This window comes from Apostichopus japonicus, chromosome 14 (genome assembly GCF_037975245.1).
Source record: "Apostichopus japonicus isolate 1M-3 chromosome 14, ASM3797524v1, whole genome shotgun sequence".
NCBI lineage: Eukaryota > Metazoa > Echinodermata > Holothuroidea > Aspidochirotida > Stichopodidae > Apostichopus > Apostichopus japonicus.
The window spans coordinates 10,041,836-10,068,289 of record NC_092574.1 but is presented as its reverse complement, the minus strand read 5'-3'; the positions used below and the strand labels follow the sequence as shown (position 1 = coordinate 10,068,289).

Sequence of the window (26,454 nt, the reverse complement as noted above, 5' to 3'; positions counted from 1 at the left end):
GCATGATAGTATTAAGAGTCTCACCTGCAATTGACATCTGAAGAATAATAGTCAATAGTAAAAATGTCAAACATGGCGGTGAGATCAAATACATTCCACCCATGTACATAGAAGTAGATGGGCCATATCACTGCTAATCGCCTCCTTGCGATTTTTGACGTGTTGTCGCGTTTAGTACAACACTATAACGAGAAAATTTGATAACTTTCGTCAATACGTGACGTTAGAGTAACTTGTCAACTCGACAAAGGTGCTGAATTTGCCAAAATGTCACGTTGTACTCAAAGGCTTACTCTGTCCCTCAAGCACCACCGTGAACTGACATGATGATCATCGTGATTTCTCTCCCCCCTAGTTGGGTTTTAGCAGAGCGCCACTAATTCCGCGCTTCAAGTGACGTTACCAAACAAAACTGGAGTGACGTCCCATTACTCCATTCATTCTCTGACACGTTTTTATAAATTCATAAAACGCTCTCCCCCGTCCGTCCCCCACCTTTCCCACACATTTCCCCTGTCACTCGTTGTACTAAAAGGCTTACTCTGTCCCCCCCGAGCACCAACGTGAACTTACTTGATCATCGCGTGATTTTCTCTCCCCCTAGTTGGGTTTTAGAAGAGCGCCACTAATTCCGTGCTTCAAGTGACGTTACCAAACAAAGCTGGAGTGACATCCTATTACTCCATTCATTCTCTGACACAGTTTTATGAATTCATAAAACGCCCTCACCCGCCCGCCCCCTACATTTCCCCTATGTTTTATAACTCCGACGGAGGTCATATTAGTTTTGGTCCCAAATATGGTAAAAAGTCAATTAATGGTCAGCTATATGCTCCAAATTCAACAATTATTTTACTGCAACCCTAAATGTATTTCTTCCTCGGCACTGAAATGATTGTATTTTCTGATTTATCACTTTTCGATGTAATAACCTATATAGGAGATTCGGAACCTGAACCAGGAAAACAATGTTGTAAAATTCTAGCAATTTTTAAGCGCACTAAACTTTTGGGGTCAATACGGACGACCTTTAAATCGTTAACCAGCTTTCATTTTTCATTTCTTTTTTTCACCAAATCATGCGTACATTAATATTTAACGTTTAGTAAACCTATATAACCGCAGCCGAACACTAAATTTTCTGTTCACGGAAGGATTACGAAGCCCGTTTATAATGCATTCGACGGCACAAGCAGGCGCTCCATATCTCTGTTCATTGTACTTTTTTTCGTGTATGAATTTATGCATATCGATTTCAGACGGGACACAAGCGATTGTATTCACTGAAATAGACTTAATTTCACACATGCATGCGATTTAGGTGGCTGTATATGTAAATCGAAACATATTTTATCCATTTTTAAGTAACGTGTGATTTTTTATATTTATTATTGGAGGTTGCTTCATTGCATTATTTAAAGCAGTATGATTGAAAAAGATCACAAATATGAAACCCTGTTTTCAGTCACGTGATTACAATTATCCAATTTGCTCACTGCAGTTAAGCTATTCTGTAGAGTTTCAAAAGAAGTCACGTAACTTTAACGCTTGGCATCTATAGACCTATATTGAGACATGCTCTGTGTATGTGTTCTATAATCAACAATATGGCGATTTATTTACCAGTTCGATAATTTGCCAGTCAATGCCATTCATGTTCTATATGTACAAACAATTGTATCATTTGACCTGACCCGGAAGTATGACACGCACAAGCGCAGATGCCATCACGTGACAGCTTATTGCAAATTGCAAGTCAATTCATAGCGCTTATTCTTGCTAACTCCGTGATATTGCTTTAATTTTTACGGTCTTCATGCATGGCTGGATTCTAAAAGAAACAAAAAAAAAACAGCATTCAAAAGCAGTCAATATACTATCCCACAACTAACAGTGTGGTGATGAGAATTGCAGTATAAATTATAATAAAGCTTACGGTCATGCACGGCATACTGTTCGCTGATCTGGTGCAATAATAATATATGTATATACATTCAGCAGAAGGTATTATCCTAACATATGGTCTAAGATTTTGAAGATTGTTTGACTGTGGTTTAACAGATAACATCTCACGGATAGAACGTGCAGGAGTATTTCGTGATTCGAGACCTACAAACGAACACAATAATGCAGCTCTATAGTCTCCACGTCTTTATTGTTTTGGAAATTATTTCGGAATGGTTTGCCCACTAGCCTGATCAACTAACTTGTTGCCAAGGATTACCATTTGAATGCTGCAACAGATATACATTTTTGAGGAGCGTTCAGCGTTTTAGATGGTATTTTTATCACCTTTTCATGTTGTGACCAATTAGCGACAAGTATCTCATCGTCTGATCAAATTTGAACGTGGCTCCTCTTGTTCATAGTTGAAATTATTTGTTGTTTTCTTCTGCGGGTGATTAGGGAGTTATTATGTAATAAGGACGTCTAGATTCCCAACGTTTCTACAAATTTAACATTCATACAGAGTTGTTCTGTCAATACCTAAAAAAATCCTCACAAAACTCCAGTTTCGGAGTCAATACTGAACAACGATACAACAATTTAATTTATGAATGCTACTTTTTCGTAACGGACTGTCCAAGGTAGTATGGATATGTAGTCCGCACAAAGTGTAGAAGAACGACAGATTACCACCAACGTTGAATACATTTTTACTTTGTGTTTTCTGCAACAGCATCACTTTTCCTTTCAAGTCGCAACCGTTTATATGTAAAGCCTGTATCTTGATAATTTCTCGTGAGTAAATGTTGGTCTTGATAAATCATCGAAAGTCTCTTTTTCTGCCCGTGCGTGTTAGTGACTATACTTATAACCTTTCATAATTATAAATATTTCACTGCAGATATGGAAGCATTTGTAACACTTAACGTGGGAGGTTCATTGTACACCACAACAAGAGGAACGCTTACGCGATTTCCTTCCTCAATGCTCGGCTCCGTCTTTAAATATGCCGCCCCGGTGGCGATAACAAAAGACGAACACGGCAGAGTGTTTATCGATCGTGACGGGGAACTCTTTCGTCATATCCTCAATTATTTAAGACGAGGCTATCTCGTCCTCCCCGAAGGATTTAACGAACTCGACATGCTATCCGACGAGGCGACATTCTACGAACTCCCAAAGTTGGTCGATTTATTGCACGAACTGAAAACTCGTCATTCTCAAAAGCTGAAACTTGGAGCTGGTGAAAAGTCTAGCCAACTTGATAAACCAGCTGTCCCCTCGAAGAAGTCCAGCCCCACGACAACTGACTCTTCTGAAAGGGAGCTTATAACTGTTAAATTACTCTACGAAAATTACAACGACATGACAACCTATGATAGATTCCTGGTCATAAGACGTAACAAGACGGTTCGTGCAAGTTGCGGTCATCTGTCTGGACGCGTCGACACTTTCCGACAAATTCCGAATACGAAATTTAACGAAATCGTCCGCGATCAATTTTCGGATGCAAGTGATGCCTTTATCGTCTCACTGCCTTTACAGCCCGCCTACCTGACGGAACATCACCTGTATCAAGATTTGACGAAAATAGGTTTCATACTAGACGGATTGTCGTCGGAATTACGGACGATCAGAAAAGATGATGGTGACGAAATGTTACTCTCATATAAGTACCTACTCTTCGGAAGACCAAGAAATACAGGAATTCGACCATAGAATTGTCTTATCGTGACGTCACGACTCCATATTAATAAAGAGTGCATGAAAAACCTCACTGTAGCCTAAATGTGAATAGTGTGAACTTTGGACATTATTATCTGCTATTATTGCACTAAGGTATCGACTGGAGAACTTGGAGCTCCATATCAATGAAGAGTGCATGAAAACCTCACTGTAGACTAAATGTGAATAGTGTGAATTGGACATATTATCTGCCATTATAGAACTAAGGTATCGACTGGAGAACCTGGAGCTCCATATCAGGAGTTAACAACTAATATACTGTATTACGAGAATCGTAGGATGATACGGACACTATAGAACTGCCTCAGCATGTTACTCGGTATCGACTGCCGTTCCTAGAAAACTCCATGCATAATGCGAAAAGTTTGACAACTTATACCGGTACTGTATTTCGTAAACCGCCGGAGTTATACTTTATTACTGCCTCATCGTGCATGAGGTATAGATCGGCAAACTTCAACCTCCATATCAACGAGAAGTGACATCTTATATATATAGGTCTATCGTGTATGTTATGTAATGTAATGTAAATAAAATCTTATATAGCGCACTACGCGCGATGCATCTGTGCGCTTAACAAACAATCTAGAAAATACAATGATAAAAAAACATTAAATAGAAAAAACAGTAAATACAATATTATGTGAATCGTGTCACTACAAGATTATACAAGAGCATCAATGATGCAGTATCTCAATACTGGAAGTTTTAATTTTGATTCCTAATTTCAAATCTTTGCTCTGTCTCTACAATTATCAATATCAATCATGGTACAACAAATATATAACTTGCATTTTTGCTACTTTGCCACGAATAGTCTCTGCAGGTTACACTTTATACTGCTAGTATTGCCTTTAGCGCTTATTGCCTGTTAGTCGAAAGAACGACGTTGCAAGGTTTAGTAATGTCATAGAATATTTAAGAACTTGTTTTTCATGTGGTATCCTTCATCTTAGGTCAGTCTCTGTTGGACTTTTTGATGTTTGATGTCAATGACAACAGCCAAATTAGAAGAGGCGAACAACTCGACCATATTCTTGATGCCTGCCTTGAGAGCTAGGCCTATTGACCTACTGTATGTTAATGTAGACTGTAGTGGTGACTACCATCAAAACTGTGTCCACTTCTAGATATCAAAACAACCCACGTTTTTCCATCTCAATTTTTCGGACATGAAGATTTCATGGATTTATGACTTGGAAAAAATAATGTAAAAGAAGATTACAAGTTTTTATATGCAAGTGATGGGTGGCCTCCTCTTCCCCTAATAGCCACCTCAGTTCCTCTCCATTTTGTTATTTTATTTTAATTCTTTGTACATTTGATGTCAAACATTACAGGTTCAAAAGAAAGCTAAACATACTTCTTATAACCTTATACATCTTAGGCCTATATCCTTATAAATAAAACATAACCTTATACAATTTTTATTGTCTTATCAAAGTTGTGATGCTATGGCCGGCTCCTCTTTTATACGAACCCATCAAAAAAACTTACCCTGGTCCTTCCTAGGAAAAGCTGTCTGAACACCAGTACAATGCTAATGTGGCTATCACTGAAAGCCTAATAGGCCTAGTGGCCTATATATATATATATATATATATATTTTTTTTTTTTTTTTTTAAATTGCACTAGGCCTACAGTAAATAGCCTTCAGAAATACAAGAATGTGTATACGTAATTATACAAAATACATGAAGGGCAATCAAACAAACTTATCATGGCCCTTGCTCTGAAAAGCTACCTGAACACCATTATAGTGTTCAACCGATTATGCATAACAGAAAATACCGATTACTGATTATTTTTTCATAATCGTACCGATTCCGATTATTTGAAAATGAGAAAATATCCCGTTTATACGAAATCGGCAATAAAGTTTGACAGAAACAATTATTGTCGTGATTTTCCCCAGTTTCCTTTTGCTTCGTTGTTATACAAGGCTCTAAGGTACCATTTTGTATGTACCAAATTACCTCTGGAGTTTCTCGGAAAGAATTTTTTTTTTTTTAAATTTCCAAAATACGGAGATATGACATCCTACCTAGTCAGCACTGTGCTAAGCGAATGCCCTAACCACCTCGACGTAAATGTCACCTGTTAATGGCTTGAAATGGGCTACGAATAGTTACTCAAAATATCCATCTCAAAAAGTATCTCAGACAAACCATCCATCTGCAATCTTTACCAAAGTGTAAATTTTAATGACATATTGCCTTCATTCCGACAATATTTTGTACTTATTTTCAGTACTATACCGTTTATGAACAAATAGAAATGTTACGAACTTGAAGTTAAACATACCTATTCGTTACCTATATAACTCCATACAGGTTCAATTAGAATGTGTAAGCTTAGGCCAATCAAACTGAAAAGCAAATTGTACCATCGTAACTTGTTTAAAATTACTCTAAAATGTAACACCAGATTGATGTAAAGAAATAATAACAACTAGAAACTACTCCAATATAAAATATAACATTCCCTCTATAAGACATATCACTTACATTACCTTCCAAACAAATGCCGATTTCCAGCAAATTGAAAGTTGTAAACTAAGCTACGCAATTTTTTTTTTTTTTTTTTTGCAAACCGATGGTTAGGCTACATTTCCCATTGACTTAGTGTGGTTGTTAGGCTAACATGTGGTTGTTAGGCTAACATGTGGTCGAAGATTGCAGTTTCCGTGGATATTTTTAGCTTTTATTTGCGACACAACTAGAGCGAATAAACAGATGTCAAGTTTAGATTTCCATGCAGTTGATTTAGTGTGAAGTAAGGCTACTATGTGGTCGGAGCTTTGTGAGGATTTTAGGTTATTTTCGCTGGTACTGCAGGCCGTAATTTACCACGGGAAGTTCCCGGTGATTGTGCGCGACCCTCTCGCACTGGTGACATCCCTATGTTCCGACGTCTCTATGTTCCGACGTCTCTATGTTCCGACGTCTCTATGTTCCGACGTCTCTATGTTCCGACGTCTCTATGTTCCGACGTCTCTATGTTCCGACGTCTCTATGTTCCGACGTCTCTATGTTCCGACGTCTCTATGTTCCGACGTCTCTATGTTCCGACGTCTCTATGTTCCGACGTCTCTATGTTCCGACGTCTCTATGTTCCGACGTCTCTATGTTCCGACGTCTCTATGTTCCGACGTCTCTATGTTCCGACGTCTCTATGTTCCGACGTCTCTATGTTCCGACGTCTCTATGTTCCGACGTCTCTATGTTCCGACGTCTCTATGTTCCGACGTCTCTATGTTCCGACGTCTCTATGTTCCGACGTCTCTATGTTCCGACGTCTCTATGTTCCGACGTCTCTATGTTCCGACGTCTCTATGTTCCGACGTCTCTATGTTCCGACGTCTCTATGTTCCGACGTCTCTATGTTCCGACGTCTCTATGTTCCGACGTCTCTATGTTCCGACGTCTCTATGTTCCGACGTCTCTATGTTCCGACAATTTGTTTGGACTCTAATTTTTTGTTACCCAAATTTTTTTCGGACCAAATTTTTTTGGGGGACTCAATCTTTTTGGTCCCCCATTTTTCGGACCAAATTTTTTTGGGGGACTTAATTTTTTGGGCCCAAATTTTTTGGGACCCAATTTTTTTTGGGGGACTCCATTTTTTTGGACCAACATTTTTTCTGACCTACCTTTTTTTGGGAGACACAATTTTTGGGACGCACCAATTTTTTTTCACGAAAAAAAAAGGGCGCAAAGTTTGTTATGACCCAAATACTGCTTGTGACCGAAAATTGCTGACCCGAAATTTAATTGTTTGTACTCAAATTTTTTGGGACCAAAATCAGTTTGGTCAAAAAAAAATTGCTTGTGACCGAAAAATGTTGGTCCGAAAACATGTTGGTGTCAAAAATTTTGGTCCAAAAAAAAATTTGGTCATAAAATATTTTGGTCCAAAAAAATTTTGGTCCGAAAAAAGTTGTTCCGAAAACAAGCTGGTCAAAAATTTTGGTCCAAAAAAATTGAGTCCGAAAAAATTTGGGTAAAAAAAATTAGAGTCCCAAAAAATTGTCGGAACATAGAGACGTCGGAACATAGAGATGTCGGAACATAGAGACGTCGGAACATAGAGACGTCGGAACATAGAGATGTAACCCTCGCACTGCTTCAAATTTTGATGCGGGGTGAGAAAACTGCGCGATTCGCGATGCAACTGCAATTCCTAGCTAAAGCAAACGCATGTCACAATTAATTTTACACAGACACCTGATATAAAGAGGGCGATTTTTTTATATTTCATTTTTCTTTTTCGCACTCGTAATTGTGCTTTAGGAGGGCTTTTTAGCACTTGCGAGGGCGAATCGCCCGTTGCCCCCGCTTATTTCCTACCCTGTCCAGCACATTCCTGAATTCGCGAAATTGCTATTGCTGCTATGCTTACTGTGCCAAGAAATATGCAGCCAATAACCACGAAGGAAGCAAAATCGGCGGCCCTGGCAGCCTAATTAGATGAAAGTATACACTGTGAAAGACGTATAGGGGGTGCCTTTTTTTAATATTTCGTAGTAAAAGAACAAACCTAATACATCAGTTGATATTTTCAACTTCCATATGTTTTTGAATAATGATATTTTCACCTTCCATATGTTTTTGAATAATCGGTATGACATAACTGGTATTCCACGTAATTTTTACCGATACCGATTATGCAATATTCGTACCGATTCCGATTCCGATTAGGTTAATCGGTTGAACACTACACCAGTACTATCCTTAAATGGATGTTACGTAGAATTCAGCAGTACAGAATGTAATTAGCATGCAATACACTAACACCTCGCGTACCTAACTACAGAACAGAAAATTGTTCGCGAGGGTAGCCATTTTCGTATATCTAACATGTAGCTGTTATGAGTCATAGCCAATCTGCTACAAAACAGACTTGGGGGCGGGGCTTAATCATCAAAAACGGACCTTTTTACTAAAAATAGGGGCGGCAGCTCAGTGTTGTTTTAAGAAAGAAAAATAATTTAAACATCAAATAAAGCAAATAAAAGCCATTAAATGTCATATACATATAGTAAAATTCTTATTAATACCTACCTGTAAACAACAAATGGAAGTTTAAAATTTTAATAAAATATATAATACATAGGACCCTATCTTAGACGATACCACTGTTGAAAGACAGTTCTATTCTATTCTCTTTCATAAAACATAAGTTTTGGAGCGTGTGCAAAACAGGTGTGACAAAGTGTGTTTTCAGTCCAAATTGGCCCGATTTGGACATAAATCGGTGAAAAAGTCACAGAATGAGATACAATTCTGGAATAAAAAATAGTAACTTTTGTTGGTCTATATGATATATTCTTGCTCTGGAAATTCCAGAGAAAAAGAACTTTGTTTGAAGACGCTGAAAAATTTTTAAGAGAAGAGAAAGTCCCACTTACTGTTACAATATCTCTATACATGTAATGTATTGAGATAAAAAACTGCCTCATCGTTAGGTCTCGACCGGTACACTGTATTGCGTAAACCGTCAGAGTTAAACTTTATAACTGCGTCATCGTGAGGTTTAGACGGGCTAACCTTAAGCTCCATATCAACGAGGAAGTGACAACTGTTACAAAGACCTATCGACGGTATATGTGAATCGTGTCAAATACAAGATTATAGAAACTGCCTCGTCGTCGTGAGGTCTCGACCGCCGAAGTCTGATTTTCCATATCACGACGATTGGCAGCATTACTGTATGGGAATCGCCCGGTGTTACAGTATGGGATATCCCCTTGAATAGTTCATCAGATGATTGTTGTAGACAAGGGGAGTCTCTACACTAGTGTAGAATCTCTCCTGTTTGAATCGAACGAAATTTATACTATGACTAGCTTATTGTTAGTTAAACATTATGTTGAAATTCATTTTGTGACATACAAAGAAACTATTTTGCCTAAAACTTAGTCGATTATGCATTTGTGTTTCTTTGCCTGAAGTTGAAGTTAGCGAACCACACTGCTAAACTTTTCAAGTCACCAATATATAACCCTTCATAATACCACCATGTGTGTAAGTATTGCGACATGTGGGGACAAATTTGCCTATAAAGTCTACGTTCACAATTCCAAGAAATAATAATAATTCGTCATTTAATTGCTCGGTCAATTTTCTTCTCTTTTTGTTCAAATGTTGAAGTCATTTTAATATATATCCCGGGTTTCAGATTGCTTCTTATTTCAGTTTATCGATATACGGCAATATAATTCAAAAAGTATAATAATTATTAGAAAATAGAGAGCGTATGCATACATGGGTGGAAAGTGTGAAGTTTCAACATTCTCGTCGCAATGAACTAAAAAGAAATGCCCTGCACCCTTAAAGACCTGAATGTATTTCCAGATGTTGACAACGGTCTTATTAAAATTCAGTTTGCAAACTTTGATCTGAAAACTTTTCTAATTATTATTGACTATTAAAAAAAATGAATGATTTCCGTTTTCCGCAAACTTACCTGTCTCTTCCCAAATGCAACACACTCTGATCACTCTCGCGGTGTCTATAGAGCATATATGGTAAACTTCTAGCAATCTCCGTCCAAATTATTCGGTCACTGCAAGTCAACCAATCTCATTCAACAAGCGATATTTGCTACAAATGAGCAGTTTAATAACTTTTGCGGAACATTACGGCTTGACTGTCTAAAAAAAAATAATCACGTTCCTGAAATTTAAGAAAAGAGAAACAAAATTGGATAGTAATTTGAACTATAGAGGCAATTTGAACTTCAAATGCAAAAGAAGACTTTCAGAATATGACAAAAACCTGCAACAACAACCCCCTTCCTCCCCTCCCATCTCATTGATCCCCTCTCCATTCCAGTCAATAACCCCTCCTCTGCTTCCATCAGCGCCCCACCCCTGTTCCCGTTCATAATATTAATATCAATAATATGATACTCATGCAATTGCGACTTTTGCACTGCTGTGAATGCAGCATAAGTTGTGCGTGTATGTGTGTGCGCATGCGTGCACGTGAATGTGTATAACTATTCATACATGTCGTAAACATTGACAGTTCCCATGTTCATTTCAACATTTTAGTCAACTTTCAAATTAAGTTTCCATCGCACAACTTTGTGTGGGTGGGGTTATGCGTGTGTGTTTGTAAGACTTATAGCCTATACGCACAGTTTATAAATGACATTTATAAAAAGGAATAAGTTATAGAAGCGAAATAACTCCAAGATAAAAGTGCTGTCTACTTCGTTTTTACTCATGAAGAACAGCTTTTAGACTAGTCATTCACCAAAGTTCAAAGAGCTCTCTTATATACCAGTTGTCCTCGATTTGCGTTACACGCAAATAATTGTAACACGACATAAAAAGAAGAAAAAAATCTATTCTACTATAGCGCCCCTTATTTTTCACTTGATATCGTTCGTCTGCGTTCTTCACACAACAAAGCGAAACAGCAACAACAACAACAACAACAGCGCAAAGATAGCATTCTCTATGAAAGGGATCTAAATAGGACTTGAATAATGTTACAGCAAGAATAGTTTTGGCACGCAGTATCGCTTAATTACAAAATGTGAATCATGATGTCTCTCGCCTATTTATTGTCGTAAGCTGGTGTAATGTCGTCATTTGGAAGGGGAATTACAGAGAACCCCTCCACATTCAACATGCCTGGAAACATACGTCATCTGCCCCACCCCCCCCCCACCCTACCTGGCATTACATTATTAATGGAAGCTGAAATACACGTAAAGCGTTAGCAAACCCTACATTAATTGAGAGAGATGATAAAGATGGAAAGATTCTATGGTATATCCCCAAGAACTGCTATGTTTGAACTACCGTTGTCGCTGTTTTTTTTTATTTGTTTTTTTTTTAGGGTGAGGGAGGGGAGGAGGGTATTCGGCGCAGGGGACGGTGAACAAGAGGTCAGTCGTAACGTTTTTGTCCGATGGTCATATATTTTGTTGTTCTCCTAACAACGTAATTGCTAGTGACAATGTTTCACATAGGAAAATTGTCCAAGGAAATTAAGAGGCGCCTGTTTACATTTTAGTTCAATAACAGTCATCCCTGCGGCATGATTGACCAATTGACTGTATAACGTTATAATATCAGGACGGTTTCAAAGGTGGGGAGCTAAGGTGGGAAAGGGAGTTGAGAGGGGAGGAATGGGATGGGCAACCGGAGGGGAAGGGGAGGGGGAATTATCACCGAAGCTAAAAAATGCCAACCTGAGGAGTAAAGCCTGTTCCTGGATTGTAAGACACAGCCTTCCCACGTGCTAAACAATAATTATATGGCAGATTTCTTTGGGTGAACTAGTGACCTGACCAGGAAGTCACTTTTGACAGTCCAAGCAATGCTTGACACGTGTAACTGCAGAATTAGCAATGCATAGTGTCTATATAACTATTGGGTGGGTGAATAAGAGGGGCCGTCTACTACTCTTCCGACAGATAAGTATTGGCCTGATTAGAAAAAAAAACGTACATTTTAGTGTGGGAAAACTCTCAAATGATACAACTATGTATAAACAATAATATTGTTTACCAAAAAACTTTCCCCGGCATACATACTGTACCCCAACACTAACCGAGTTCCACTATTGATTGTGTGAGGTGCATGCTCTGTTCAGGCCTTCAAGTCACGCCCACTGTGACCTGCGCACATCATACGACATGTAATGTGTAGTATATATACTGCCCAGATTTGCAAATCCTTCCCACATGCTTTCGTTCGTCTCTGCGTGCTCCACACTTCATCCACCTCCGTCGGACTTGAATCGGTTCTTACTTGGACTACTCAGTCCTCTACAAGGTAAATATTTTCATCGCATTGATTTTTAAGAGGCATTTCAAGCCATATTTTCATCATTTGTTCCCTTAAAATTGTTACGACAACCGTTATATGCTAAACAGCATGTTACTGCTCAGACAAAATAGTATTCTTGTTTGACTTTTGTTTACATAACGTCACTCTTTCTTACCGTCACTCCACAAGCTGTGAAAACGTGAGGCATGTGTTGATTTTAAGGCTAGCGAAGATTGGTTTGATTCACTTTTTTCGTCGACACTTTATCAGTCGATATTTGATGGCTCTAATGAAATACTTCTTTTGCACCCATTGCTTGCTTCCCATGAGCCTCCCGGTCGGCCATTTTTAGGTCCCTTTTTTGAAACTGCAGTGATTTCGATTTACTTCCGCCTTTGGGTGTGGCAATGCTAATAGGCTGCACTGTACCCTTCGCTTCCTTTTGTGTGTACCGAAGCAGTAAAGTTCTAGGCATAGGTAATCACATATGTATTGTATTTACGAAGTACAAAGAGTTTTAGTTTAAGTTCTTATTTGGTTTTTGGTTAAGTTCTTATTTGAACGATCACTTTGCAATGAAATGATGGGCGGTGCTATTTTCTTCTAGCCACCCTGGAATTAAAATAAAATTCTGTTACTAGTATTAGTCGACAGGATTTCTTTGTTGCAGTAATTTTTCTATTTTTTAGGTTTCTATTGTTTCAGTCTTGCCTAGCCAGTATTATTTTCATCTGTGACTTTTTTCTTTATTTGGCAATGTCTGTGAACAAATATTGTGAGCAATAGCATTCTGATAAGATATATTATAGTAAAATTATTCTACCAAGGTAAAAGAGCTGTATAGTATTGCGACTTAGTATTAATTTTGGAACAAAGACAAATGTTACATTGCTTTATTTACAAGGCATGTGCAATTACAAAGTAGGCCTAAATTTGCAATCAAATTATTTAATGCATCTTTTGCACATGGTTTTCATTATTAAGGCAGACATTTTACAAATACTGCATCATAAAAAACAATTGCAATTTGAAGAGGGTATTAGCATTATCCATCCTCATTTCCACATTCTGTACAGTACTTGCCAACTTGCCTTAGTAATATGAGATAAATTCAGGATGATACAAATATATGCAACTAAATGAAAGTACTGTACATCTGGTAAATTAGTTTAATGATATTCATGTATGTTTAATGTGCAGTATGCAGCTTCAAAGAGAATACTGCAACCATCTAAGGCGTGTCTGCCCATAGTTCATGGCATATCTGGGGAACCGTAGAAGCATTCTATTCTTGCTATATCTATGTAGACATTTGCCAATCAATTATAGTCTATAGATGACTGTAGATAGCTCTTTTCTTATGCAAAAGACACACCTGTACAGTACTATGAACTCATCTTGGCACTGTCAACAAGTTCAAATAGATGAAATGCCCCATAGCAAATATAGGTCTGATCAGGATTGGACATTGCACAATGTACAATATTCTGGCCTCCGCTCTCTGACCCCTTCTGCTCCACCCCCTGACCCCCTTCTGCTCCACCCCCTGACCACCCTATGCTCCACCCCCTGAACCCCCTTATGCTCCACCCCTTATGCTCCACCCCCTGACCCCCTTCTGCTCCACCCCCTGACCACCCTATGCTCCACCCCCTGAACCCCCTTATGCTCCACCCCTTATGCTCCACCCCTGACCCCCTTATGCTCCATCCCATGACCCCCTTATGCTCCATCCCATGACCCCCTTCTGCTCCATCCCCTGACCCCACTTCTGCTCCATCCCATGACCCCCTTCTGCTCCATCCCCGACCCCCTTCTGCGCCATCCACTGACCCCCTTCTGCGCCATCCACTGACTCTCTTCTGCTCCACCCACTGACCCCCTGCTGCTCCACCGACAGGCGACAGATCCCCTTCTCCACTCTTGGCAAAATAGCATAATTGCTTCTGAATGGGGATTGCCGTATTACAAAAAATACAAGTTAAATCTGGAGGCAATTATTCACTTCTCCCACCCTACTTGCACCATTCCCACCACATTGCGGGGGAAACTTTGCGCTTTGTACAGTACAACAGGAAGAACTTTTGCACAATGCTGTATGCGTTGGTACAGATTGTGTTTTACTCCCCTGCCCCTCTTCAGTGTGATCATGTTATCTATTGTTGGTAGTCTACTGCTGTCTCTAATTAGTCATTTTATCACCTTTTGAATTTCCTTACAGCTCTCCACATCTCATTCCTCTATTCGTCAAACGAAACCGTTCATCATGAGTGACAAACCAGACATCAGCGAAGTCAACTCCTTCGACAAAACGAAACTGAAAAAGACAGAAACTGCTGAGAAAAACACATTACCCACCAAAGAGAGTAAGTGTGCATTAATTTAACAAAGCTAGATGCGTCTCAAGTTTCCCAAATTCAGTTCAATACTCTTTGAGTCAGTGAATACATCGATGTTTTACATGTGGGGTTGAAAAGGGCGGGCTTCAGGGTGTTATACCCCCACACCCCCCCCCCCCACTGGATATGCACCTGCTAGACAAGCATCTATTTGACATCCCAAGTGAAATTGCTATTGACAGGTTGTGATAACTCGTTCCATACAGTAACGTCGCACGACAATAGACGGTGACATCACACCCGCTTGCTTCAAGTCGTCTTTGTATTTGAATAGCAATCTCACCAGAACGATCCTTAATTTACTTGATCCAAAAAAAAGTTGGTTGATACAGTAGAAAGAACTATTTCAGTGTGCATTTGTGGTGTGGATGCTGAAGGGGAGGGGTGCAGAGAGAGAGACGGTGATATCGATATTAAATAAAATATGTTCATATTGTGTATTTCTTGTGATCCCACCTGCTTTGCCCCCCCCCCACCTTCCCGACCTGTACATTGACTGATTGCTTTTCCTCTTTGCATCCTCGGCCCTTGCAAGTTGCAAACCGACCTTTCTTAACCATCTTTATTGATCAATCTTGTCATCTTTCGTATATATGGCAATCTGTGTCCCTCATCTCTATTGTGACATAGTCTTGTGTAGTCTCCAACGTTTAGAACTATTGCTTACCTTATCCTCCTCATTCCAGCACACTTCTTAACTTGTGGCTTCTCATTACCCAGTGAAATGGTCTACTGTACGTACTCTTACTACTGTGGTGACTTCACATTGTCTGTCCGCTTTCCTGCTCCGAATGCTGTGTGTGTGTTCATGGTACTTATCAAAAAAATATAACAATTTGTAACATTTGAATCAAATTTAATAACATCTTCCTTTCTCTTTTTTGTTTGTTGTTGCAGCCATCGAGCAGGAGAAAGCAACATAGCAGGATGCGGTCACCATGTAGCATGGCCTATGAGGAGGGTTCCGTTGTTTTTCTGCTAGAAAAAAAATAAATATTGTTTAAAATTTTTGTACCTTTAGTTCTTTTTACCCCGTCGGGAGACACAAATTACCTTTTTCTGCTTGGCGTTTCATGTAACCTAATAATGTTCAGCCAGAAAATTATTTGTGCCAAGTTATCTGGCTAACAAATACTTAAATGTATCTTAATGACCAGATGGATGGCAGATGGTAAAAGTTTTTCAGTACTTTGAGCTTATTGGGTGTTGTGTACACAATGGGTGCTTGTTTTGTTCTATGACTTGACCTACCAAAGGGAGAAGTTTTTTCAACTACGTCGATCAGTAGCCGACTTCCTCGAGGATAAATGTGGCCGACACCTCGGCTTTGGTTTTGTAGATTATGTTTGGTACTGGACACTAACAGTGCTGGATATCTGTGGCACTTCAGATTTATATTTGGGCCTTGACATACAAGACTTCCCGGGGTACCGTATACCAGGGTACTACAATGACCAAGACCAAACCATGTAATCTTTTCAAAGGTTATTTTGGTCTTGTACTTGTTATCGTTTTTTAAACGCAAGGGTCGTCTGTACGAGTTCAGATAAAATCTGGGTCTTTGTTTTGTTCTGTGTGACTTTCAGTTGACACAAAACAAAACAAATTGGTCAACATTTCAATAGAAGTTAGGGTCTAATGCTTTACGAATTTGTAGCTTATACGCAAGCCATTTTTATCAGAATGCTCGAAATTGGTCGGGTTCCAAGTCTTAAAGGGAAAAAAAAACCAAGCGAAACAACAACTTAAGAAAGAGCTAATTTGTGCCTTTTTTGCTTTCTTTTTCATATATATATACTTTTCTCTTTTCACCATGTTAACATAGTTCACTGTTACACTCTTCATACGTAGAAAAAGTGTCTGCAGTTAGCTCATTCGATAATTTGATTAATAGTTTTTGTCTTTGCTAAGTCTGTGCCATTTGAAATGGTCCTGTGATCATGGAATATCGCATGTTAAATTTCTGTCTCTCGACTACAGGACACTAAGCATTTCCAAATGATCCTGCGATGAATAGATTCTTATGAATTGTTAACACTTCTGTTCTTAAAAATTGTGTGTTATTCTGTGCAATGTGTCGGACGGTTCTTGGACACTACTACGGTGTTCGGGATGGTTCCACACCAAGGCATGTTTTGTTTGTCTGGAACAGAGTGGTACCCCCAAATCTTGGTGAACAATGTGTGTACTACATGTTCTCGTTACCAAGGGACATGGTGCTACTTGAAAGAAAGAATGTCATGATCATATGGTTACACTCTCGATGAAAGGATAATTGGGGGGGGTTGACATGGATCAATTAAGTTCTTCGGTGCCCAGGCTCTTTTGTTAAGCTAGGCTGACTAATGTCGTCCACAGTAGTTACTAACTGCTTTTCGTGAGCAGCTCTTAAACTTCTAGGGAATTGCATTAAAAGTTCCAGTATACACTTAATTGCTAGAAACATGTGCTTGTTAAATACCGGTAAATCGAAGAACGAGAAATAAAAGGGGAAAAAAAAATGGCTGGAAAAGTGAAATATGATTCCTGTTTTGTCTTGCAGTATTTTCCTTTTTTTTTTTTTGTAAATCAGCAATTGTAGGTACCTTTTGTGGTATTTACAAAAGTGTGTCATCGGAAATAAGTGCATTAAGTGCATAGCAATGTTGTATGCTACACAACTGCAGAGATGGATAATAGTTTGAACGCAGAATCTTGCTAACTTCTTGATATTACAATTCAATACCTCAGTTCCCCTCTCCGATGGCTTTAGAACCAAAACAGAGCTAGCAGTTCTTCCTCTTCACACACCCAACCAACCCTTGCACATTGAACCACTTCCCCCTCAACCACTCGTCCTCCACCCACCCGTCCTCCACCCTACCCCTCCGTCAGAATAACAATGCCTTTCCACCTGTGAAAGTAAAGTTCCAATTTGTGAAACTGCTGCTTGATCGCCAAAATAAGACTCGGTCAAGATGAACTTTCTACTTTTAATTCAGTTTTAATTCTTGAGATCCAACGAGGGACTTTGTACGACTTCAGCAGAGTTTGCAGGAGATGCGACTTCCAGCTGGCCTCTGTTTCCTTAGGAAAAGGATATTGCAGCAGTCAATGTCGAGTTAGAACCAGTCTCACAAACCATAACAAGGCTTGTACACTCGATAAGTGTAACTAGCCAACTTTCATTAAACAAAAAAACCAGAATGCAAAAATGCATTGTGGTTTCGATGATGTAACATGAGCAGTTTTCTTCATGAATCTGACTTAATGTATAGTGAGGGTGAACATGTTGACGAGGGTTTCACGATTTGACCTCTGATGACCCAAAATGACCTTGATCACCAAAAACAATAGGCTTCTTTAATTAATGTGGTACTTCTACACACTATATTAGAGCCAAGCTTCCAGTATTGAGATATTGTGATTACAAGGTTTTGACAATTTGACCCTGGTGACCCTAATGACCTTTGACCTCCACCAAAGACATTAGGCTTCTTTTACACAATGTGGTACTCCTACACACCAAGCATGAGGTCTGTCCATGATCCCTTCTTGAGATATCACGTTTACGAGGTTATCACAATTTGATCCCTGGTGACCCAAAATAACCTTGACCTCCACCAAAAACAAAAGACTGTATTCAATGTGGTACTTCTACACACTAAATATGAAGTCTGCCCATGCCTTCCCATCTTGAGATATCTTTTTACAAGGTTTTCATAATTTGACCCCTGGTGACCCCAAATGACCTTTTAACCTCCACCATAATCAGGCTTCTAGTGCTCAATGTGGTACTTCTACACACTAACAATGAAGTTGGTCTGACTTTCGTGTTAACAAGGTTTTCACAATTTGACCCCTGGTGACCCCAAATGACCTTTGACCTCCACCAAAAACAATAGGCTTCTTGTACTTAATGTTGTACTTTTATACATCGAATATGAAGTTGGTCTGACTTTCCCTTCTAAAGATATCGTGTTTACAAGGTTTTCACAATTTGACCCCTGATGACCCCAAATGACCTTTGACCTCCACCAAAAACAATAGGCTTCTTGTACTTAATGTTGTACTTTTATACATCGAATATGAAATTGGTCTGACCTTCCCTTCTTGAGATATCAAGTTTACAAGGTTTTCACAATTTGACCTCAAATGACCTTTGACCTCCACCAAAAACAATAGGCTTCTTGTACTCGATGTGGTACTTCCCCTCTTGAGTTATCGTGTTTACAAGCTGGGCGTCACAAACGCACACACATACACACTTACATACGCCAACATGAATGCATAGGTTACGATTATCATCCACACCAAAAAGGTGCAAACTGGTCCAATGTTCTCAGTAACAAAACTGAAGTAGTTGAATAGAGTCACTACTGTTATTACAAAATTTTGTGTGAAAATACATAATGTAAATCTGTGTAAGGTATCAATGAATAGCCCGAGTCGGAGTAAGACTAGAAAAAAACCATTTTGTTTTGTTGTAATGAAAAAGGAGAGGAGGGGGAGGGGGTGGAAGGCTGCCCCTGCGGGATATCTTATATAGATAGAGGAGCAATCATTCCCTCCCGGTGTCTGATGATTACCAGATGATAGTATGACTATGACTAATCTAGCTCTCTAAACCGGGTAAAATTCTGATGACAAAAAGAGCACAAACAAAAACAATTTTCAACTAGTCACTTCAAACATAATCCAGTCCACCATCAATTAGAAACAATCTTTAGCTAATTGAAAATTCTGATGACAAAAAGAGCACAAACAAAAACAATTTTCAACTAGTCACTTCAAACATAATCCAGTCCACCATCAATTAGAAACAATCTTTACCTAATTGAAAATTTGAAGACAAAAGAACGTTACAGGATTATTACTGGCAAAAGTCGTCTGGCTAATTGGTTTCAAATGGAGATGATTAGATTTGCTATATATGGAACACTTTGGATGTATGCATGAAGTCCTTAAGATTGATAACTACTGTATGTTGTAAATTCACATATCATACACACACAGACTGGGTACAGCCGTTCAGTCAAACGGCCTGTTCGCATCGCATTTCAATTTAGTCTAGAGAGCTGCGAGTTCTGTGAGAGACTCCATCACATAATTCAATCAGTACATCTGTCGCAACTTTTACCTAGGTATCTGTCTATGAATCTTGTAAAGCATATATTAATTTAATTTTTAGAGGGTTGGCTTATTCTAACAAGGGTGGGAGAAATAATTGAAGTGCTATAAGCCTATAATAAATGGGATGTTATTTGAATTTAGTACCGGCTGGATATACTCTTGAGAGAATGATCAGACATCTATGTCATATTTGCGGCTTAAGATCTGTTCTGCATTCATTTTTAGACCGCATATCTTGCAGTAGATTAATAGGAGATAAAAACGAATGGGCGGTTATAGTCGAAGATTAGTGCAAACATAAAACTTAAAAATTTATTGAGAGCCTAGTTAGGAAAGAAAATGGCAAGTAATTTAAGAGTGGCATATGTACCTGGACTTCTGGTGGATCCCATACTGATAAAAGGGAAAAACAAACCTGCAAGGCTTAGAAATGACAATGGATTGAGCCTGGTGGTGTTTGTCTGAAAATGTGGAATAGTTGATCTTTGTCATAAAAAAGGAACCACAAAAAAAAAAAAAAACACATCTCTAGCATCTTTTGGACATTTGCTTTCTTTAGGGTGGGGATATGTAACCACCCAGGGTGTTGGTAGACAACATATTCCCATTTAAGTAGTAGTTAGTCTGAAGAGAGATGTCATATGGGTCAATCCATGCCTGGTTCTAGATTTCAAAAATTCACTTACTACACTACTACAAGATAAACATTAAAGACAAACATCAAGACAAAAAGATTCTTGTTTCTGTTAAGTTTATTTACAAACAAAGGTCATCTTGTGTTTGTATCCATTGCATTATACAACATACATAGAAACACATACCAGAGTTATGTCGCATCCAAACCTTGACACAATATCAAAACGGTGTAAAACTTGATCCATTCTTTAAAAACAAAAATTCAAAAAACATTGAAAGAAGAAATATGAAAATTACCAACATCTTGGCATATCAAGCTAGCATTAAGCCAAATATTTACCTTGGAATGATGATTTCGAAGAAACTCCATAAAGGAATTAGTTAACTTCTCCCCTCCCCTCCCCTTCCCCTCCCCTCCGCTCCCCTCCCCTCCCTCCTTACTTCCAAGCTCTTTTGGGCATCTTTTCATCGCTTTGTGAAACAACCAGTAATCATATTACTCAACTGTCTGGGAATAAATTTAATGGTTAGAAAAATAATGAATCTAAAAGTGATTGTAAGACCCTTTAGCAGTTGTTTTTGTTTTGTCAGGTTGATGTTTCTGAGCGACTAAGAGATAACCTTTTCAGCTAGTTATTGTACATTATGTTGAACTCAATTACAAATCTTGAACAAGTTGGTACTTGATGGCTGAAAAAGATGGTAGAGAGCTGAATTCCAAAAAGCTGTTAAGAGGGGGCTTTGATGTAAATTTACACCTGCTCCAGCATATCAAAATTAACCTCAAAGTGAGCCTCAAAGTTAATAAAGCTCCCTTTAAAAATGTTGAAAGCACATATTAAGTAACAATGTCACTTTGAATGTCATCTGTTGTTCTGGTGGGATTTTTTATCACTGATTATGCAGACACTGAAAATAAGGACTTGGATGGTAAATGTGGTTTTAAGCAATACACATGACACAGCTATGAGTCATACTGTGACAAAACATAAACTAAGGTAAAATGTATTTATATTCAATTGTGTCGTTCTTCCTTCCTAACTGCTCGGCAAGATTCTAGGAAAGAGCTGATTCACAGAGGACCTCTTAAAAGTGATTGAAAATTCCTCTGAATACGACAACGATGGAGAGACCTATGATCTAAACAACGTCTGTGAGCGGACTTGTTAAACCTCGTTTCTTGTCATCATGTGAGGCCTTACATGTCAATGAAACATTTCATTCGTCTCGGATTTTTATCAAACACTGGGAATCATACAAGAATTTGGGGGCAGGGGGGGAGTGGGGGGAGGGGGTATTTGGACAATACCTAGACGATCTACAAGGGCTGCGTACCAGTGAACATTATCAAATGATGTTTGTGTTAGTGTAAACCTCTAGCCTGAAGAATACACATAATTAAATCAACCTCTCTTAATAGATACAAATGGTGATGGCATCATTAGCAGAATATATTTAGGGCACATGATTTGGAAAACAATTTCAGCTAGAGAGACGTGGCCTTCCCACAAATTCTCATTCTTCCAAGCATCGAAGATACAATAAAGCAACTCACTCTTTAAACGCTATCAAATTTTGATGTTTTTTTAATCCTGCAAGTATTCATTTCGTGAAAGATGATCAAAACCACTTTAAAGATTGCAATTAGCATTTTTAGTGAAAATTTAAAAAAAGTATTTCTTCCCGAAGTTTTTTCTTGTGTTTCATTATACTGTGTATTACTCTGTTCCATTTGAAATGATAATTTAAAATCACACTTTAAGTTGCCATGGTGATATGCATATGATTGTAATATTTGATCTACCTATCAACTGTTTATGATTTATATTAGCAGCGTGATTATGAAGAGAGGGAGATAGAGGGGTGGCGATGGGAGTGGAAAGGGAGAGAAGAAAGGGGGGGTAGGAAAAACAGGATGCAGAAGTAAAAAGAAATAACTGCAAATAAAACAACAAAAAAGAACGACCTTTAAACCTAAGACGAGACATACATAAAACCAAACCATCATCAGCTGTCAAGCAAAAATTAAATTGGTTTGAGATTTATCAAGGCTTCTATGAATGAGTAAACTGCAACTCCCCTCCACCCCCCCCCCCCCTCCCTCAAATTACAGGAATTGTGCATGGATTGATGGTAGCCTTGATGAAGGAAGCATACCAGAAGAAATCGGAAAAGAGGAAAAGCTTAAGAACTTTCAAGCGGCTACCTTGACTCTGTCTCTCTGGGGATTGGAACTGTTTGTTCACAAATGAAAACCACTTAAAAAGAACAAACTGTGTTAAACCCATCACATTACATAAAGACTGGACATTTAAATTAATGCTTCAATAATTGTTCTTGTCGTATTTGTGTGCACCGATGCTTGCGTTTTGACGTCTCAATAAGTATACGAGATGATTTTCAAATTGAATGTAAAGTTTAGTTAGCCAAATTGATCTGTCAGACACAAAAGGCTTGGTTTTTTTCCCCTTTCAAACAAATCTGTGGGTAAACTCTACAGCCCAATTAAGGTCAGTAAATTGACTTTTCTAACCCATTTAATTGACTTTTCTCTTTTCTGCATCACGACCTTCTTTTAATAATTTTGCTGTGATGTGTATTACGGACAGACATCAATTCTTTGTCTCTAGTTGTTGGGAAGATGCATTCTTATTCTACATAAACGCTGTGAGACTGATAGCGCAACCATGGAAGAACCGTTAACATGAATATTGATGACATGATATCATAATGTTCTTTCTAATGCATATTCATGCATACATGATGACATGAAATCATGTTCTTTATAATGCATATTCATGCTTATATGATGACATAACATCATAATGGTCTTTCTAATGCATATTCATGCATATATGATGACATTACATCATAATGGTCTTTCTAATGCATATTCATGCATATGTAGCAGGAGATGATTGGACTTAAAAGCAGCCTTCAGTATCATTGCATTGATTTTGCTAAATGTTAGATGAAATGTTCAGGGAAAATGTTTCAGGATTTTTTTCTTTTCGTGGTTGTCCCTCGGACAACTAGGTCCTACTCTTTGGTTGGCAGAACGGCAAATTGATTTGGTTGTCAGTAAAAATGTAGAAAGATAAACAACCTATGACCAAAATATGTAGATTGTAGGAGAGGCATGTTAAGGTTTGATAAAATAGAACACTGGTGGGCCATGGGCCAGTGATACTCTCCTTTGAATGGATCATAGCATCTATTTTTGTTTAAGTTTGGTATCTCCAAGCTCATGGAGGGTGGTGGGTGATAAGCAACCAAAAGTTTTGCCTTTTTCCAATTTGGTTTCAAATGTGGTCAATAAACCTACGGTATGAAACGTGTCCGATTGACGAAACGTGAATTGAGTTTCCTTAATATTATCCTTCCATCGGTATCAAAAACTCCATAGGTTTCGATAAAACTGCAAACCGAGCACAAAGTTAAAGGCTCTTCTGAGCAAATTGCACTCAGGTGACCTTTTACCTGCTTTCGATATCATAAAAATAAAAGAGAAAATCAAAAGAAAGCGTTAAAGGATTCGATACTAAAATTAGAAAATGACATCGTTTACTCATCTCAATATCCCTTTACGGTCAATAACTGTGTTTGGTTTAAGCAGCTGGAATAACTGCGGCTTCCTCATTTTTCAGTTGTCCCATCAAGCTTGAGCCTTGTAGATACCTGGGTGATGAAGTGCTGTACCTATCATGCCCCCCTCCCTCCTGTGTCATCCTCATTTCTGCTTGACCCGCTTGGCTGGTGGTTCCTCATTCTTCTCGGCAGTTGATGCAGAAGTTACGCTGAACCCAGGTACCTGGAATGAAGACCATTTTGAATTTATTGACACTGTACTGCATGACTTAATATAAGCTGAACCGATCCTGATTTTATAATCACTACTCCCTGAAAATGTTTTGAGCACAATTTATGAAATTATTCACATCGAGCGAGCACTATGTATGTCATAATATTCCAGCTGAGTAAACTCTGAATCCATTACTGCCCACTTTGTACTTTTAAATGTATACCATATGGCTTCAGTTTTTTTTCCACATCAGTGTAGAATATGGGTGGCACAAACTGTGAAATTAACACAGCATTAACTTAAAAACAGAGTGAATGGCATCAACAACCTGGTCGGGCCAAGGGGCAATAAAATGGCACCGAGATTTCAACTTCTTGAAATCTTCATTTTTCATTAAACTTGTATATTGATGATGGGAATAAATTATTATTTAAGCCAAATTATCATCCCAGGCCTCCTAATTGACCCAGGGCCCCAGGGCCATAGCTCACCTTAATTCCCCCCCCTCCCACCCTCCCCATCCCCCTTTTGCCCAGGACTGCATGATTTTGTATAATCATTATGACCGACCGTTTTTGAAGAATTAATTATTATGTAATCTAACTCACATCAAGTGGCAATGCTTAAAATCAGTAGCTGTGAGTGTGTATATCCCAGCTGAGTAACTCTGTAAATAAATAGCTGGGTACATATTTGCCCAACATGTGTTCTCAATTGAACCCTGGACAAAGTGCCTTTACATCCAACATTACTGTTGTATTGGAGTGGCACATATATAGTATAAAACCCAGTTTCTTTAATTACACAGCTGAGCTTCCTTCATGAGTACATTTCTTCATGAGTATATTTTTAGATATTTTAAAGTTCAGATATTATGGACGCGTGTGTATATCTATATATATATGTTTCACTCAATCTTGTGACAGTTGTACGTTAAGTCATCTCAACCCATGCATATCTTCTGCACCATCTGTGCAAGTGGCCTCCTCCAACAATCCTAGCAATGTAATTACTAACCGCAACGACCGACAAATAATGCTCCCAGATGTATTCATTACTGCTAATTAGAAACTGTCAAAGCCAATGAAATAGCTACCCGTAGGTAGCATCATTGAGAAATACAGCCAAGAGAAATATTCCAGTTCAAGTTAAAGGAGCTTGGTCGTCCAAGGCAAAAAATGGGTCTCATATCAGTTTTGGCTGCCATCCGAATCTCAAAAAATAAAAGGCTTTGGGCAAGTCATTTGAAGAAATAATTATACTTTCCAGGGTGATTCTTGAGGAAAGTTTTGTGAAGGGAACAATTAGAGATGTCTCTTGAGTTATTTTGGGTGCTTTTACACTAGATCCGAATCGGATCCCCTGATGTTATCAGAGGATCATCTCTCCATTGGGTAAACTCATGCATTGATCCAGACACATTTACACCTGAGTTGTTCTCTGATCCTCCCCTGCTATTCACCGGATGTTGGTAAAAAATCGGATTGGAAATGTGTCATGCGCAGACGGATCGCGTAGTATGTATACTCCAACAGTTTCTTTATCATGGTGTATTTGCCTTAGGGTGACAATACTACGCTATGCACGGCCCACATGCACTTAATCTACGTAGGAATTAGAACATGCATGATACAGGACTGGAATGTCACACAATGTGAGGCAATGAGGTCACAGGCTATCTCGGGTCCCTGGTGATGCGAGAGTGTTTACACTGAAAAAAATTGATCTCGACGTCCAGATCAGATCCTTGTCTCTGCCAGCATCAACATAGGAAGATCAGATCCGGATCTGAACTGCGTTTACACTACAGCCGTGATCTCGACGTTTAGCCTTTGAAGAAGATCCTGCTAGGATCGAAACGTCAGGCCAACTTACTTTTACACATTCTCCTACACAGGCTCTCTAGTGGATAGGCAGTTTGCTAACAGTTTTATTTTATTTTCATTTAGCCTTTGAAGAAGTTCCTGCTAGGATCGAAACGTCAGGCCAACTTACTTTTACACAGGATCAGATCCTGACGTCGA

At 38.7% G+C, this 26,454-nt stretch overlaps 3 protein-coding genes across 3 annotated transcripts in view; 1 reads left to right on the top strand and 2 right to left on the bottom strand.

Annotated features, from left to right (window-relative positions):
• Positions 1 to 140, bottom strand: part of LOC139979695 (short transient receptor potential channel 4-like) — an 83,668-nt gene extending 83,528 nt beyond the window's left edge. The window contains exon 1 of the mRNA XM_071990729.1: positions 25 to 140. The gene's annotated coding sequence lies outside the window, so the exon portion shown is untranslated. The remainder of the gene's footprint in view (positions 1 to 24) is intronic.
• A 2,405-nt stretch (positions 141 to 2,545) lies between these two features.
• On the top strand, positions 2,546 to 4,359 carry LOC139979962 (uncharacterized). The gene has a single exon (XM_071991233.1). It carries the CDS (start codon positions 2,851 to 2,853, stop codon positions 3,664 to 3,666), a length of 816 nt encoding a protein of 271 aa, XP_071847334.1. The 5' UTR covers positions 2,546 to 2,850; the 3' UTR covers positions 3,667 to 4,359.
• A 16,358-nt stretch (positions 4,360 to 20,717) lies between these two features.
• The window catches only part of LOC139979417 (exosome complex exonuclease RRP44-like), a 92,264-nt gene continuing 86,527 nt past the window's right edge, over positions 20,718 to 26,454 (bottom strand). Inside the window, exon 22 of the mRNA XM_071990186.1 lies at positions 20,718 to 24,439. Within this exon, the coding sequence (XP_071846287.1) occupies positions 24,359 to 24,439 (81 nt within the window). The 3' untranslated portion in view covers positions 20,718 to 24,358. The remainder of the gene's footprint in view (positions 24,440 to 26,454) is intronic.

Coding starts and splice junctions, on each gene's coding strand:
- LOC139979962 (XM_071991233.1), top strand. CDS start 2,851: ATGGAAGCATTTGTAACACTTAACGTGGGAGGTTCATTGTACACCACA.